Source organism: Fulmarus glacialis, unplaced genomic scaffold, assembly GCF_000690835.1.
Source record: "Fulmarus glacialis isolate BGI_N327 unplaced genomic scaffold, ASM69083v1 scaffold2894, whole genome shotgun sequence".
NCBI classification, from domain to species: domain Eukaryota; kingdom Metazoa; phylum Chordata; class Aves; order Procellariiformes; family Procellariidae; genus Fulmarus; species Fulmarus glacialis.
Window position 1 is genome coordinate 92,516 of NW_009208488.1, and position 18,261 is coordinate 110,776.

At 40.3% G+C, this 18,261-nt stretch overlaps 1 protein-coding gene across 1 annotated transcript in view; it reads right to left on the bottom strand.

The window, feature by feature from the left end:
- The window catches only part of CLVS1 (clavesin 1), a 93,355-nt gene that overhangs the window by 47,664 nt on the left and 27,430 nt on the right, over nt 1-18,261 (bottom strand). Inside the window, exon 2 of the mRNA XM_009576485.1 lies at nt 17,925-18,099. Coding sequence (XP_009574780.1) covers nt 17,925-18,099 — 175 coding nt within the window. The remainder of the gene's footprint in view (nt 1-17,924; nt 18,100-18,261) is intronic.

Sequence of the window (18,261 nt, forward strand, 5' to 3'; positions counted from 1 at the left end):
TTGATGACACACAACCGCTTTCCACCAAATTTGAACAAATTTTTTTCTTTTCCACTCACACCAGGTGTGTTATCTCTATGGTTCTTCCTTTCTCAGGGATGGTGGGCTGTTATTTGCTTCATTCTCACTGAACCATTTTTTCTCATTGAGATTTCTCATTGCAATCAAAATGCAGGAGTTAATTCATTAATCACTTTATTAGTCCTGTTTTCACCTTTGAAAAAGACATTTCATTCTCCTCCATTTATAATGCACTAATTCCTAGAAGGCACTGTGAAAATACAGCTATGGGTCAACACTCTTTATTAATCCTTCTTTATGACAAAATAGCTGGGTGAGGAGGCACCAGGACAACCTGGATAACAAAACCCTGCTAGGTACCTCATTTAGACCTTTTCCTATTCAAAACCTCCTTGTTCCAGTACGGGAACATGTGTGTTTCCTTGTAAATTATATGTTTGCCTCCCAGCCTCACGCTGCTGTCAGTGTTAAAAAGGTGAATGAAAACCAGGGTACAAGGGAACTTACAGCAGTAAAAGTATGTTGTGAGTTTGAAAAGCTACTGAGTGGAACTGGACAAGTAGCAGTCCTTGTTTTTCAGCCATGCAGTGCTTTAAAGGATAGAATGAAGCAAAATGGAAACCTGGTCTGGACTATTGCTTAGAAAAAGCCACTAAATTTTCAGCAAGTGATTGCTGCAAACTACCCAGTAAATCCAGCTAGGGAATAGCACACATCTTCAAGAAAGCCTTCAAGCCTTCACTAGCATAGCTCAGATGGTAGACCTACTGCACTAGGTAAGATGCTGTAGTGGTTCATAGCACAGATCACTAAGTAGAGTCCTGTTTTCTGGTTTGAGCTGGTCTTTCAACAGCTAGATAAGGGCTCTCTAATATCACTGGAACAATTTTCTGAATTTATGGTCTCCAAATCAAACTGTGCCCATTTTGCAAGGGACAAGATGAGGGTTTTTTCCCAGCTAAAGCCTGGAAACAGCAATAACGCCATTCTCTTCCCTTCTCACTCATCCCTGCTGCATGGGAGTTCAGGGAGCATGCAAGTGGCAGTAAAATCAAGCTTGCTATCTCCTTTCTGGCTTGATTCTGCAGTGCTAGTGGGAGCAAACAGCAACACAGCACTTCATCCTCAAGGTAAGCCCTGTTACTCTGATTTGAAGAAGAATATGATTTCTTAAATATTAACCCTTCACTCTGAGCAAAATAAACAACCCACATTGTCACTGTGCAAAAGTAAGCAATGAGGGTCTCTGTATGAAAAATTCCTTTCACTGCATCCAAAGGAAGAGGGACATGGTCTTTAGTAATGAACGATTTTAGCTGCAAATAAAATGTTTCCACGGAAAACACTTAGACGTGGACTTGGTGAATAGCGAAGTGTTGGAGCTGCTCACAAAACCTTGCTTAGTGCAACAGACGCTATGTATTGTTTGGCTGAGGAGGTTGTACCTCTCCATCCATCTCTCCTCCTCCATCCAACCTAACCTTCCCATTGCCATCACAACCACATCCAACGCAGCTGTCTCTTCTAAAAGGCCAGCAGCAGCAGCCAGGTCACAAGCGGGCCTTGCAAGAGAGTGAGGGCGTATGTAAATCTCCTATTCTGTGGAGATACAGAAGCAGCACTTAAAGCCTGAGCTGCTGTTCCTGTGATATTGCATTAAAGCTTGGTTTTCATTAAAATGGGAAGAAAATGTTTCCAGCCTTCATGGCAGCAGACAAAATCTTGAAGACATTAACTGAATGCACCTCAGACTGCAAATGCAAAGGAAGAATCTTAAATTTTCTGTTTGCATTTACATCTCTTTTTAAAAAAAAAAAAATTATGATACTAAGGAGATAAAAGAGGAGGAGTGTGGGGTTTTTAGATGTTTTCAGAGGGAGGCTGTAACTACTATGGAGCAACTGCCCCGACTAATAGTCTCTTGTTCACCTGGAGGAGAGGACCTGCTGTGAGGTTTCCATGAGCTCCTCAAAGAAAGCCAGGTGCAGCGCAGCGGCAGCAGCAGGATTTTGGATGAGACTCTCTCCCTTTTGAGTCCTGTGGTTTGTGCAGGACTCCTGCAAAGAAGCTGAAAAGCACTGAGAAAGACTGTGTGGTTTTCTGCCAGAGCACAGCTGGGGAATTCAGGGGTCTTTTGCTCTTCCTGTGCTTCAGGCGCTCCATGGGACACTGGAGCAATAGTGCCACAGTCCAGCTTTTGTCTCATGATCACGATCACCTCTTCATCTGGCCCCAGGACAGGGAGTGTGGGGGTTCGCTGGAGAGGGTGGAGGAAAAGGCTCTGTGGTTTCTCCCTCTCTGCCCTTCCCATCAGTGGTGCTCACTCCAGCGTTACAAGAGGAGAAATAGACCCTCAGCTCAGCAGCTCCTGCCCCCACCCACCTTGGTCGGACCAGCAACCCACCAGGCCTTCACGCTGTCCTCTGCAAATGAGGCCACCAGCATGGCAACAGTGCTGTTTAGGAGTGGGTGATGGATCAGTGGGGATACTGAATGCTCTGTGCTTTTGATCCACCAAACTCTGCTGTGGTCATGCCTAGATAAGCACAGGGAGAAATACAATCAGCTTTCCACTAAATTTCAGAATTTACTACATTTTTATTAGCATCTTGTTTGCTTGAATATGTTTATTTTTATCCTTCAGGCAAATATTTCTGCCTCCTGTGAACCTTTTATGTAAATCAATGGAGGTATTTGGCAAGCCATATCAAAACTGCAGCTTTACATATCACTGAAGCGGAAAATAAATGGAAATAATTACTGATGCCTCCAAGTACAGATTTGTTTCAAAATGAAACATGTAGCTCAGAGGGGGTGGGCAGTATATATCTAATGATTTCCTGTTAGCTTACACAACATTGGCTCAGATATTTTTATTTCATTCCGGGATATGTTTTTTCTTTTGGGGGAGATCAGGGAGAGATGGTGGTTGTTTGTTTGCTCATTTTAACCATATTATACAGAATCAGATCTCTACTTACTTAGTAAACCCAGAAGATTATATTTGTAAATCCCTCCCTCATGCTAGAAATTGGAAATAAACTGATGTTTGAAGGAAAAAGGTATACGCTGCCGTGCCAGTAACATCACTAACAGAGCCACTGACTGAGCAAACTGTAGCTTCTATTTGATGTGTTTGATCAATATACACAGGGGTCAATACTAATCTGTTTTCATGTATTTCAGGATAAAGCAGTAATGCACATCCTGACGCCACTGAGTTGCACTGACAAGAGGAGAGCCGAGTCCCGCAGTGCCAAAGGCTGCTCCTGAGCCATGACCACAGTCCATCGTCCTGACATCGGTTGCTTCCCAGGGGAAAATTTAGGACCACTTCTGCTTAGTGTCTTTGGACTCTTGGAAACAAATGTTTTATAACTGTTACCATGACTAGGCAGTACTTGAAGGACAGATGCAATTTTTGCCGTTTCTGGAGCAGAAGGCAGCCATGTAAGCCAGACCAAAGACCCATCTGGCCCTGTATCCTCTCTAGACCAGCTGCCCTACACAGCTGCCGAGGGAAGAGGAGGAACGGGTAAGCGTGTCTTCACCCAACACGCTCTCAGCCTTCAGTTATTCTCAGCTTTTAGAGTCAGATGTGATTCCTGTCTCCTTAGTCACCCTTGCTGGATTTCTCTTGCATTAACCTGTCCAGTGTCTCCTGAAGTCATGTGGCATCCACATATCCTCTGAGACAAGGACTTTCAGGTCTACAGCGCGCTGCAGGAAGAGCTGCCTCCTTTTGTTTGTTCCAAACCTTGTTCCTAGTAGCTTCATTCGCTACCTCCTCGTCCTTGTACTAGTGACTAGTAACAGGTGCCACTAGTGACAGTGGCAAAGTATCAGCCCTCTGCTCCTTTAGTTTTTCAGAGCAATAGTTTCCAGACTTCAGTTATTACAGCCCTGCTGTTAACATCAAGCCCAGAGAGAGGGGGTTTGCCATGAATTCTGGTTCAAAGATTTGCTTCTGCTGGATCTAGATTTTAAACACACCAGCAACAACTGGGTTTCTGGGGGGGTCACCCCCCTCTTGGAATTGCTATGGTTTCACAAGACCCAATTCGTTTATTGCTCCCCTGCCTGCAACCCCAGGACATGAAAATATACAGACAGTTGTATTTTAAAGGCCCACTCCAGTTTTATTTAATTTGTGCCCATTTTTATTTTATCTTTTGCTGCAGGGTGAAAATGAACGGGTTTTTTGGAACACTACTTCTCTTGCATTCCTACAGCATCTCAGCATGTGCTGATAGTGCACAAGTCCTGGAAAAGTGTATAGTATGAAAAAATGACCACCCCTTCTACCCCTTCACACATTACACCATTTTTAAAGCTTTTAAAGATAGTAAGAGTATTAAATACCATCTGAGCTTTCCTTACTATAGATAGAAAATCTCCAAAGAGACAGTACGTTGAAGTTCAGGCAGAAATTATCTGAGAAAGGGCAGAACAGCAAGAATGTGGGAGATGTGACAACAAAAGAAAAAGTGAAACGGCATGTTTTCTGATGTATTTAGCAAAGCAAACTAGTGCAAATATCCTTCCAGTACTACCTCCTGACAGGAAGCTTATCAATGCTTGATGTGTTGCTGCTGAGCTCATTCACATAATTCTGATGCTGAACAAAAAAAAAAAAAAACCACAGAACAAAAAAGAAAGAAAAAGATATGGCACTAGCTGTTCTGCTTCATAAAACTTCCCGTCATGGCAGTGTAACAATACTTCAGCTCGTGAAGCTCTGCTGTGCATTAGCGATTGGAGAAATGCAGGGGGAAAAGTGAGCTCATGACCGAAGGAGAATAAAGGTAGATAGATAAAAAGAAAAAGATAAATCATTTTAAAGTTAGTGGTTTGCTGTATTTAGCATGTACAAACAGTATTTTGAAATGTTTAAAGGATGCAAGGTCTGCCTCACATATGACCATAGTTGAATGGCAAAGAAATAAGAAGGGTTCAAAATCTTCACCTGTGTCACATCTTCCAAGGCTGTCCCTACTAAGGTGGCAGGTTTCTCAAAAGGATGCACTACACACAAAAATCAACAAATGTTTCATCTTTAGTGAAATGTTCCTGCCAAGAGTTATTTCACATCTTCTTTCAGTGTGCCAACCAGCCCAGATTCAAAGAGGCCTGCCTTGAAAACACAGCCTCCAGGGTCTGGGGAGAGGTGGCATGAAGTTGCTCTCTGGGCTTGGATACAACCTCCCAAATACACAAAATGGGGGAGAAGTCGATTTTTGCCTGTGGTTACCACAGTCATGTTGGAAGTGCTGGTGACATATTTGGGGATTCACTGTGCTGAAATTCTTGATCGCTTGCCCCTGTTCATGTCAGTGGCATAGATACTTACTGACTGGCCCAGGGCAATTTGCAGAGAGCCAGTATCTGAGATACTGCTGCTGAGGGAAATCTGCAGCCTGACAACTAACTGCACGGAGGTATGTTTAAGTCAGGTATTGATTTTCAACAATGTGCATGCCCAACAAAGCACTCTGCTGTTAAAAGCAAATTTCTGAGAATCACATTCTGATATTATTACAGAATTTGTACTTTGTAAAATTTCTAATTTAAAAAAAAATCATCAAAGAGGACTAATTTGCAAAATCTCCTGTAAGCATGCAAGATTATTTCTTGATCTTTTTTTCTTTTGGTCTAAATGTGGAATCTTACAGATGTACTTTTTGCATTAGCCTCAAAGAAAAGGAATGCACTACCACAAAGGGGATGCTTTTTGTTTTCTTCCTATACACACACAAAGCTGGGCAATCCTTAGAGTTAGATACCAAATAAATTTACTCAAGCTAATAGTAACATTTACTTATTTTGTTAGTTTAACAAACATTCCTGAGTTAATTTGCCTAGAATATCTTTGCAAAACAAACAACCTCAAAATGGTGTAAGCAGTCAAAGTAAAATACTTCAAATATTTGAATGAATTTTATTACAGATGGCAGGAATTTGCTAGTAAGGTTATTTATCTGTTCTCTGGCAATACTGTTCAGGCATAAGTTATCTCTGGAACAGAGACAAATTTAAGTTATTTTCATTGTCTTTTAAGACAGTTCAAAAGGAATTTATTTGCCTTCGTTACTCAGCAAGCTGGATAAGATGTCTAGCCCTTTAAATGCTGTTGTTCCAGTTTTAGAGGAGAGAGGCTATAAAACAGGGGTGCTTCATTAAAATACCATAGCTGGCACCTCTCAGAGGCACAGGAAAAGAATATTCACTGAGTAAGTAACACATTATAAATTATAATTGAGATTCAATTCTCCCAGGGAGAAGAGAAGGTAACTTGTCATTTGAAGTGTTGTGAGTTTCTGAGAGTGGACTAGGAGTTTAGAGGGTATAATGATATCATTAAGAAATGCCCTTGCAAAGCAAGCAAAATTATACTGTGCTGTTTCTTGAAAACCACAGGAACTCTTTATTGTTCTGTCAGCAGCAGTTCAAAGAGCTCTGTGACCCCATTAACATTCACTCGGGCATGTATAACAAATTGGAGGGGGGAAATTTCTTGAATAGTTAATTATATTTGGTGTGTTTGAATACCTAATGCTGTTAGCCATGTGGGCCCGGCACCACAAAATGCACACCTTGCACACCTGGTTTACCTCACAGCTTTATTTATCTTCTAATATTTAGAGGAGAAAGCAATATCAAAGGTAGAGAAAGAGCAGGGAGGTTAGGAAGTGGAAAAAGCTAGATAATGGCCAGCTTGATGGCCATGACAGTACTGATCTAGTATTTGCAGTAGTTCTGCTTTGAGCAGAAATTGCTATCAGATGACTAAAAGGCGCCTTGAGACTAAAAGACACCTTGAACCCACATATCCATGGCAGGGACTGGGTAGGAATATGTGGGGTGATACACTATAAACTTAAGCTAGAATCTCACAGAGAAACTGAGTTTCTCTCAGTTTCAACAAGAGGCAGCTCTTCACGCCAAACTATTTATTTATTTCTGTTTGAAAAGTTGTGCGCTGCCTCTAGAAAATGTTGACTTTTCATAAAAAAGCTTAATTGCAGAAGTTCTGATCCAGTATCTGACTGGGACTGCAGCTTGGCTGTTTTCTGCTTCCTTAGTCCTCTGCCAGTCTGGTTGTCCAAGTGGGTCTTCTACACATGATGCCAAATGACTACAGACAGTCTCCATGCTGCAGTGATCATTGACTCGTCTTAAGCAAAGAGAGTGGCCAGCAACAGAACCTGAGGTTTGCCCGGTTGGTTTTGAGTGCAAATGTTCTCTTTCTGATAAAAAATATTTGGAACTTGTCTGAAAATACGGAGGGTTAATTTTTTTTCATAGTAAGATGATTAACTTTTTTTTTCAGAGAGAGTTAGTATAGATATTGTCTCCAACGTTAGCAGAAAGCCCACTCACATTGCTTAATTAAGTCCGAAGCTTTATCTGTACCAATTAATTAATTTCAGTTGCAATACATATTCGGGAATCCTTATCTCTTTAGGACTGTCCCCTCACAGCTTTCCTCACACTTAGCAATAAGTTTGATAAGTGATATCAAATGATATGATAAAGGAAAGGACCATCATAAGGAGGTTAACGTTGTCTGAGCTATACTGAGGAGATGTTATTTCCTGAGAAAATTTTAATTTCAGGTTCTCTGTGTTTATTAATGAAGCCAAATAAAGTTAGGATTGCCAGTGGGACTTTTCATGAAACTTCACACAGAAGTTAGAGGAGGACACTTTATAACTACTGCAGATGTCTGTTCATGTGAGCATTCCCACCAACCCACGAGAAACCATCTCTTCTAGACATTGAGCACATGTGCTTCTGAGAACAATTTTACTAATTCAAAGCTGCTTCTAAATTCCCTTGGAAAATAGAAGAATAAGATTTATATTACCCTATAAGCCTAGGCAAGCTTCAATTATATTTTCAGTTTATTAAAAGTTCTGCTGTTATCCTCAGTAATCCTTAAACAGCGATCAAGTATTTTGCTCATCACATATATATTCATACTTCTGCCTTTCTTCTGAAAAACTGTCAATTTGATGACATTCTAAATGTATCTGCTATTTGAAGAATATTTGCATTGTAATTGTATTTGTGTTAGCTATGCTTTTTCTTAGCTGCATTTTCATTGCATGTAGATTGGAGTTGATCAAAAAGTCCCCTCTGAAATGGAAATCATTTTTATTACACTTTGGCCATGCTTTAAACTGGTTCTTCAGCAAATAGTTTGAAATAGTGGGAGTGTGCTCAGAATGAAAAGCAGAATGCACATTCAAATGGTCTAATATGTGTCTAGCAGACAGGGATGCAAAAGGCATCCTGAAAGAATCGTAGGAAGGTTTGAATTACAGGGCAGTACAGCTACTGAAGGAATTTCCACTGAAATGCTTTTTTCCTCTGAAAATGTCCATTTGTCAAAATCAAAGTTTAGAGGGAGGCAAGGGGTAGAAAGGAGGGGAGAAGGAAGTTGGGAGTCTCAGTGAACTTTTCACTCAATGTTTTCATCTTTCCTTGGAAGATTGTGACATTTGAGATGTTTCTGGTTGACATTTTTGCATCAAGGAATCCCTGCTATTCAAGAATGCTTGTTTCAAGTGTTAATCTCTACACAGTTAAGAAGAGGCATAAAAATGTTTGAGAACGAAACTGAGTGTTTCAAGATCACTAGACAAAAAGTTCTAATTGATGTGCAACATTTCCAAGAAGTGCCTGATGTTGAGGGACTTTTTCTGCAAGCCTGGAAAACTCTTATGAAATGGAAAATCACTTACTGCCAAGGTGTAACCGGGGTGGAATTACAGCCTCCATCAATGGCAAAAGTTCCATTCACATCAGTTAGGACTTCACCTCAAACTTACTGGTAACATTGCAGTCTCTTTTGACTATATTCACCGCACACATATGACCATACAAATACGTATGACTATGCAAATTATGAGGAATTTATAAGCTGCTTTGTTTAGAAGGAGATAATAATAATAGACGAGGCTTTAAAGAGATTTTTTATGTGTAGTAGAAAAGTCCTCTTTTTTTGCATATAACAGGAGTCAAACAACAAGCAGGCAAACGTTTCTCAAAATCATTGCCTTTCTGCAAAATTTTAAAATGTTACTCTCTGCAGCTCTGTGTTAAAAACTTGCACCAGAAATTATTACCTTGCCTAGAGCGGCAGAGTGTATAGTGTGAACACAAAGTCCTGGCGCGAGCCCTCCCCACAGCTGTGTGAGCCGAGCTGCTGGCTCTTGCACGGCAGCAGTCAGGGACCCATGGGCCCAAGGATGCAGCACATCCTTGAAGGCATGTGCTAAAAAGGGGACTGTGAGCCGGAGGTGTAAGGGGACAACTGATCCTACACTGCCATAGCTGTTTTCCCAGGGGACACGGATTTCAGTCCCGCAGTTGTTACTGAGGCTCCAGCATAAGTCCTCTCCTAGAGAGTGACAAGTCCTTATCTACCTGTGCTCAGGGGATAATCCATGCCACATATCACAGCGTACAGTCATATCGTCACTCCTCCTCTTGCTCTGACTTCCTCCATCTCCCTACCCACATGTACCTCCATCGCCACCCTACGTCTCAAACACAATAGTACCCGTTCCACCTCTATTGTCATGTAGCTCTCGCTGAAATGTCACTACTCCTGTACCTTTCTGGTCTAGTCTTGTATATGCAATCCTTTTTATATTTGTGCAATTGCTTCATATATTTCTCATCGTAAGAGGGTATCTGTAGCAAACACTCTCTTCAGGAAGCTTTCACTCAGTTTCCACGCTAAAAAGGAAAAGGCTTTTGGGGTTGTGAAAGCAGTTAAACAGTTGTTACAGATGCACCACTCCTGAAGTTCTGTGAAATTAATGAGGACAGGGATAATGTAAATTAATGCAAGTGCATTTGGCCACATTCACATTTTAGAAGAGGAAAAAAGGTTCAAGGTACAACATGAGCTACTTATGCCTATGTTGGTGGGAAGGTTCGAGCATGACTGGTGTTAGCTCTAGCTGCTGTTTTATTGTCTACCAGTAAGAAACAGCTGCTTTCTGTTCTAACCAGACTTACTGCAATAAACTTTCCTGTTTCCTTGGCAGGGCTGAAAGAGTATTTGCTTCCTGTCTAACTCTTATTGGCAACTCAATGAGACCTTTACTAAAATGTAATAACTGGCATTAAAAAAAGACTTTCCACTTAACATATCCAGCCTCTCAGGCTGTCCACATTGCAGCTCATCCTTTACTCACAGCCAAAAGCCCCAAAGCCTCCAACTGGCAAACATGGCTGGGCTGATCACTTCTACTAAGCAGTTAATTCCAATTTTCAAGTGACAAATGTGAGTCTACAGCCTACTAGGTTTTTCTTTTTCCTTGTTCCAGTCAACTCCCTAGAGATGATAGACACACAATGAGCATAGGCCTTCTCTTGCAGAGAGCAAAGTCTGTTTATCTACCTTTATTTTATGTATAATGAGTCAATCCCTTTTCTCGTCTCCTAATATTTCAAAGGCACCCTCACCGACAGCTCAGAGAGTACTCACTCTACATATCACAACAGCTGTTGGAGACAGATAGCATGAGTGTTTCTGGAATGATTCAAACTGACCTTCTTTCAATGGATACTAAGTGCTCATCATTAGCTGTGACTTTATGTTCAGCAGTTCAGCAAAGGTCTCTAACATGAAGCACATTCTAATATTGAGGAAAAAAATAACTAGAGAACAAATTTGGGAACTTTTGAGACAGCATTTAATGGAAAAATGGTATGCTTTTTATGTACATATATTGGAAATGGTTTCATCCAAATATCTGTGTGAATATGCAAACTTACATCTCATGCAAACAGTGGATTTGAAATCAAGAAAGCTTTTTGCTACAGATATTCAGGAAAGCCCATTGCATCTTATAGCATCTGCTAAATTGTGACCTGTAGCTATTTTCCAGACTCTGAATATCATTAGATCTTGAAGCTGCCTCTTTTCAGAAACAGTTAAATAATTCTTACTGGGAGGAGTTCTCTATTCTCTTCTCAGATTATATTAGTCCCCCTCTGTAGGTAAAACCATGTTTATACAGATACTCTTGTCTCTATGAACATAAGCTTGAGTTATTAGCAGGACTTGTAGAGTTATTAGCAGGGCCTCTAATTTGGGAAGCTACAACATGCCTTTTGGACATATCAACACACTACGATTATGACACAGGAACATCCTGTTTTTATACTCTGAGGAAATTGTCTGCCCTCTGGTAGGCCACTACTAAAGAAGCAGTTATCCATCCTCAAGAACCCAGCCTTAAATACCCTCTTTTCTTCAGTTTCTCTCTCCTGAGAGAGATAATGACAAGGCTTTTGCACAAAATCCAAAATCTAAACATTTACTTAATTTTTTACAAGTCTTTAAATCCTGGACATAAAAAAAGAAAAAACAGTCTGCCTTGAAGTAGGTTTTTTTCTAACAGCAGAAGAGCAAGAAGGACTGATACTCAGCTGCCATAAATGAGCATTACCCTGCAGATGTGCACAGAGCCCCAGCCAGTTATACTACCCCAGCAACTGGCCTCAGCTGTCTGCTGATTTTTGTCTTTGAGATTTTGAACCTGAAAGACTGAGGAACAGCAGAGTAAATGAACAAGTGACTTTTGAGTCTGCATTTAGTGTCCCAGAGATAAACACTAGGTGCTAAGTTTTTTTTACTTGTCCTTGTCCAAGCCAATGTATACATGTGCCTATATATGGTTTTACTTGCCTAGCTTCTATTACTGAGGATTTGATCTGTTCTGCCTTCAGTAGGCAATGGCAGAGAGCTCTGTCTTTCTGTTATACGACCTGTTATAATACCTGATGAGACATAACAGCATCATGGGATATTTATAGCATAGACAGACTTCTCCCTGCACTACAGATTTCTACAGAAAGCCTGAGCTAAAACAAGTCTTTTCAGAGTGTTCTTCAGTGTGTTATGATGTGGATTCTCACTCACTTTAAACTTTCAAGTAACAGCGGTATTATGTTCAGAAACTCTATAGAAAGACTAGCAGTATCTTATGCTCACTACGTAAGGCATCTCATAGCCTGCATCCTTCACATGACTCGTAAAGAGTTCAACTGGAAGTACTTAAGTCAAACAGATCACACCTACATCGGGTTTCAGAGTATAAACGTGTTTAAACAAGGGGACAAGAGTCAGCTCCTTGCTCCAGGGTCTGGGCCAGTGAAGGAAAGACCAAGCTTGCAGAGCAAAGGGTTTGGCAAAGTCTCCAGATGCGTGAGGACTGCCCTGGCTCTGTTCAGATCCCCAGGTTGACCGTTACAAAGATTCGGTCATATCCATTAACCCAGGTAATGCTGATCTGAAATACTGTTCCATTATCTCAGCTTGATTTCAACTCTGAAAAAGCAAGAACTGATGACAATTAAGAAAGAAATCAAGTGGTTCTTACCACTCATAATGAAACAGAATGTTAAGTATTTTGATTTTCCAGGTGAAAATTTTTGAAACAAACATATTTCCAGAGTTTCCCAGAGAATTTTGGAAACATATTTCACTGTAATACTTCCATTCTGAAAAAAATGGCATTGTTCCAGAAAAAAATGTTTTTCACTGGCAAACTTCTATCTGCTCTAAAAGCTCATATTTTTCATTAAGATTTGGAAAAGCAAATAAACAAACAAATTACACCTTTGCCATAATATTGGACTACACTTTTTCCCAGCTCTACATTCTAATTTGAATTTTGAGTATACTTTATATTTTAGCTCTTTCTTCTGAAACACAACAGGAAAAATATTTGATTGTATAAGAGAGTGTCAAGAGACAAGTAATCTGCTGCTATAATTTAACTGACATTAAGTTTCTCAATCCCACATAATTACAGTAGGAGGGAATTTCCAAAAAAAAATTTAACTTTTAAAAATCTATTTTAACTTATTTAAATCTATTGCTCATATTAAAGATAAAAAAGCTTCACATAATTCTAAGCAGGCTGAGTTTTCCCTAATGTGGTATTTCATTCCAGATTTCAAAGTGGGATAGCCTCCAATAATGTCCAAACAAACCACTTATCTTGATTATCTGACTTGATCTCAGCTTTGGTGCTATTTTGGACAAGTGTACCTTAAACAATTTTCTAAGAGAAGCTTATACGAGTTTCCCTTATTTGGAGAATTTTTTCAGAATAATTTTATCAGTACCAATATCTGATTAAGATGTTCTTAAGTCAAGCGTCATTGATTTCCTTTCGTTTCCCTCTCCTCCAGAAATACTAGTTTCCAAATTCACTGGATGATGATAAACTGAAGATAATTTAAAAAAATAAAAGAGCTTTAATGGATGTCCAATGGACATTGTTGGGCATAACTTCTGCCAGGCTATTACCAATGAAAATCTGGGGACAAATCCCTGTTTGCTGATCTTGATTGTTTCCTGTTGTTACTGCTATTTGCTGCAATGATTGTGAAATTTGAATCAAAGCCCTCTTGAACCCTAAAGATCACTCCTTCAGTGATTCATCATTGTCACAAAGTAGGAATAGGGCTTTTTTTTAAGAGTCACTGTCCTCGCGTATGTGAGTACAATTGCATGTTACAGAATTATCAGAGAAAATATGAATATGGCCAGGATATAACCATTCACCCTACTTCTTTCAGTACCTTCAGACAGCCTTGGGGCAAGTTAGCCTTTATGTAAGGCAGTACTAGGCATGCTGGAGTGCAAACCTGATCTTCGGGTCAGTTTTGAATCCAGCTTGCTGATTTGTGCCATAAGCTACTCAGCTGGGTCTTGGTAGACAGTTGCCTTCCGGCTTTGTTTTCACAAAAGCAATGGCAGGTAAGATCACACCTTGTGCTGTTTTGAACATTTTGGAATATTTCTGGATGCTGTTGGAAAAGTTGCTGCATTTCAGAGTACTAGCTGGGGGAATTTCTAAACTGGTATGTGCATGCATGTACACAAACTGCAGTAGATAGCTCTGGTGTTGGATAAGGCAGTATCAAAGAGCGGAAAAAAATACTCGTTGGTAGGAGCACCCTAAAATCAAAAGTCCTGTCTGGAGGCAAAGCAACGACATTCTCTGAGCAGAAACCAACCAGCATTAAAAAAGAAAAGTCTGGGTTTCACTGGACACCCAGGCTATATTCACTGTAACACTTACACTTCAGCCCTAACTCCCATGTTTATTAGAGGTCTTCAAATGCAGTGGTCAGTAGCAAACATCCTGCATACTGAGAAGTGACCATTTTTAACATGCTTTTCCTGCTTCATGATTGCAACATGGGTTTCTTACCTTTGCCATTAGACTCTGGTGCTTCAAAACTGTTATGCAAAATGCCAAAAGATCAGTCTCTGGTTAACTTAAGCCACAATTAAATTTTGCCTACCATCATAGGATAATTGTAAGATCAGCGTGGCACACAGAGGAGTATAACTTCACAGACGAAGAGAACAGAGGGGAGAAATATCCTGTGAAGGGGAAAAGCTGTTCACATTAAAAGAATAAGGATCAGAACTCAAAACTCATCAAGTTATTGGCAAAATAGATTGGTTTTATATACATTTCTTTCCCCACCTTTCCATCCATATGACAATCTTCTCTTTAATGTGTTAAAACTCAAAAGATCAGTAAGGTCTAGGAAGGAGTATGGCATGAGCTCAAAGCATACAGTGGCAATGTATGCTTTGTGATAAAAGAGCAGAGCTCATTAAACAGAGATGGTTTAGGCACTAAAAACACATTTGTCCCTGTGCTGCTGTGGCACGATGAGAATTGCCATACTGTACAAATACTTGTTTAGCATCCGAACAACTGTTGTTTAAAATGGAGTCGTAAGGCTACTTTTAGGTCATTAAATAACTGAGAAAGAGAGGTCCCCTATTGAGTTATAATAACTATATCTTGTGTGATGCAATATATACAGAAATCCAAACAGAACAAAGAGTAGTATTGAGCAAAATGTGCTTTCAGCCATGTGGTGATGTAACTTATACTTCATCTCCCTGAGCCTCTACAGACTTTACAGTATTTGGAACTGAGCATCCTATATAATAGCAACATGTTAATCTCTGCACCTAATTCTATTAGATTTGACTAGTGTTGGTCTTGCAACACAGGATGAATTAACATATGCACCTGTGTAATGTTTGTTCTCTGCACTTAGTGATAATGCACTGCAGCAGCAATTTGAAGAAAAACATAAATTTAATACAAATGCAAAAAAATGAACTACCAATATATTAATTGGCTTAAAGCAATTTGAAAGTTAGAAAAAAAATTACCAAATGCATAAATTTAAATTATTAAATACACTACTGTTTATTTTTTAGCAGCTCTATACTTCGGAAAGCAATGGTCTAAGATACTGAATCAGATGAGAGCTTAACAAAGTTATGGGAAAATGGTTCAGTTATGGCATTAGAATTACTATTACAGAGAGAGAGGCTAGAAGTTCCTGGCTCAGACACCAAGATGTGAACATATGTGTTCAACCCCACCAGAAATTTTAAGAGAGAATTATTTTCCTTCCATCCACTTCACTAGACTTACATAGGACTTAATATGACCCAAAATCTCTTCTTAGAAAGGAGGACTCAGATAGCCATGTAATCTACCTGTCTGAGCATCTGTACATGCACAATGCCTTAGCTGTGAGAAATAACAAGGAACTAGAACAATCTCGATTTTTTTCAGACATCATCATCTCGTGAGAGTAGAACCTGACTTTTTCACTTTCACTGACCTCCAATGCAGCTCATATTGTGACTCCTCTTTTTCTGTATGTAGGTCTTGCCTGCATTTCAACTATATTTTACATAAATTTTACATTAGGATAACAGTAGTTCTTTTAAAATAATAATAGAACAAAGTCTTAGTGAAGGTACTCCAACAGCAATGATGAGAGCCAAAAAAAACCACCCCTAAAAAACACCCAACATTGCTTGCTAAATATGTGCTTAACAAGCATGAATGACTTGCTTCTAAACCTGGTAAATCAGAGTGCAGCGTTCACAACTCCTACAATTCATCAAGCCCACCAGTGGTTAGAAAAGTCTGGGACACATTATCCCAAGTTGTACTTTTTAGAGAGACAGTTATATTTCTACTTATTGTGGAGAAGACGACAGTAACGTGACTTTACATGAGAAATGAAATGCCCACCCACCAACGAGAAAGGCAGCCTCCTTAAATTGCCCAGCACAGGATGTCAGGCTAATGACACCATCATAAGACCAGCTTTGGTACTTCCAGGCTTTGGTACTTCCAGAAACATACTATTGCCAACAACTGCAAATAAACTGGGGGCTCCTTCTAGGTAATGGGGATGTCGAAGAAGACCCTGTGAACAGGCACAGTAGGGGAAACTGGCTTCGAAAGGAATAGCTTTCCTTTCCACCACTCAAAGCTGGAGCTGCCATAAGGTGGACATGTCCCCTCATCCCCACACAGTAGGCAGACAACCTGGCAGCCCTGTGGCCAGAAATCAGACGGGATGAAGGCCAGACTGGCCTCTTACTGGAGAGTTGGAAGTGCAAAATTTGGACAGGCACAAGGACACCTTGCTGGCATTTGATTTCCTTATGAATGTCACTTGGCTTTCTCTTCGTTCTGACTGGAGGGTTTTTTTGAACCACAGAATGTTATTCTGTGAAAGAAGGCAGATGAAGTGATAGTAGCAGCAGGAGAAGATAAGGTATTGTCCTAGGGACTAATTGCACAGCTTGACTTTCTAATTTGTTAGAATAGATGCAAATTCCCCACAAAGGGCAACACAGGCTTAAAACTGCTGGCAGATTTTTCTACCTCATTTTTGAATAATAACATAAAATAGAGATAATCATGATCTAATTGTAGACAATTTGTTAGTCAAAAAATTAGTTGAACAAATTGTTCTTTCTAGTACATGAGTTAAAGTTAAAATACACACACACGAGGGAAGATTATTCCTGAGGTATTTATGACTGCAGGATGCCTGAAAAGTACTGAAAATAAAATGGGAAAACAATGACTTATAAAATCTCTCCTTTTAAATATGGAGCTGCATGAAACGTGCTCCTTGAGCAACCTGGTCTAAGATTAAGTCAGCCCTGCTTTGAGCAGGGCGTTGGACAAGGTGATCTCCAGAGGTCCTTCCAACCTAAATAGTCCTTGGATTCTGCCAAATGCCCACAATTAATAAGGTTGTGTCAGACTACTTCAAACCTAAAAATCCATCTCAGGTCTAACAGAGATGGGCTCAGACTGTAGTGGAAAGAGCTGAAGTCCTCTTTGAGCACCACAGCCTATCCTCATCCTTGGGTTGCCTCATCAGGCCGCAGCCGACTTGTCCTCACTTTCCACCTAACCCCATAATAGCACGCGGTTTTAGCTTGCTCCTATCTATTTGCAAGCACCAAGTGGATGTGCAGCCCCTGAACCGTCCGAACCGTAACGTAACAGGATCCTGTGTGACGAATTAAGGCAGTCAGAATGAGGGCACGACAGGGAGCCTGTCCTCCCTCTTCCTCATTTCCCTCCGACTCAAATGCATCAGCGTGAACATGACAACACACTTCCATCTGCTGAGGGAACTGCTCTCTTCTCCTGCCACCCTCCCTGCACATACAGATGTGCTTGCGTGTGGACTGCACACTCCAGAAGGCAGACATTGCTGGATTTTAATCCCGCTGAATTCTCTGATGGATTAAACCTCAGATCTCTATCTGTCCTTCTTAATGCTGCAGTAAGTAATACACATACTGGTTACATTGATTTGCAGCTGAAGTAAAAGCGAAAGACAGTCAAAATGAAATGTCTGAAAATCAATCTATGCTGCAAGTGGATGGGACACTAAAGCATTCTGGATTATTTTCTCCCACCACCCTTCACCTGTCCAGTGCCTGATGAGGCAAAAATCACTGTCTGCAGCAATAAAAGTTGCAGGTACAGGTGTTACCCTCCACCTACCTGTAACCCTTCAATGGCCAGTTTGAGGATAGACGGCGTAAGCTTGGAGGCTTGCTTGAAGGAGAAGTTGCTCCAATCTATAATTAGAATGAAGCCATTTATCTGAAGCTCCTGATCTTCGATGAGCACTTCCAAGGACAGTAGGATAGCCCGAAGGATATCTATGAAGGAGTTCCTAAAACCAAAGCAGAAAAAAAAAATAATCAATGGTTCCAGTTATCTTCAAACCTCAAGATACTCAGCTTTGCTGTGGATGGGGCATGAGCAAGGGTCGGGGATTTATTCCGGTAGAATTCGTTTGAAAAGAGAGTTGTTTCAGAGGTGTCACTAAAACATT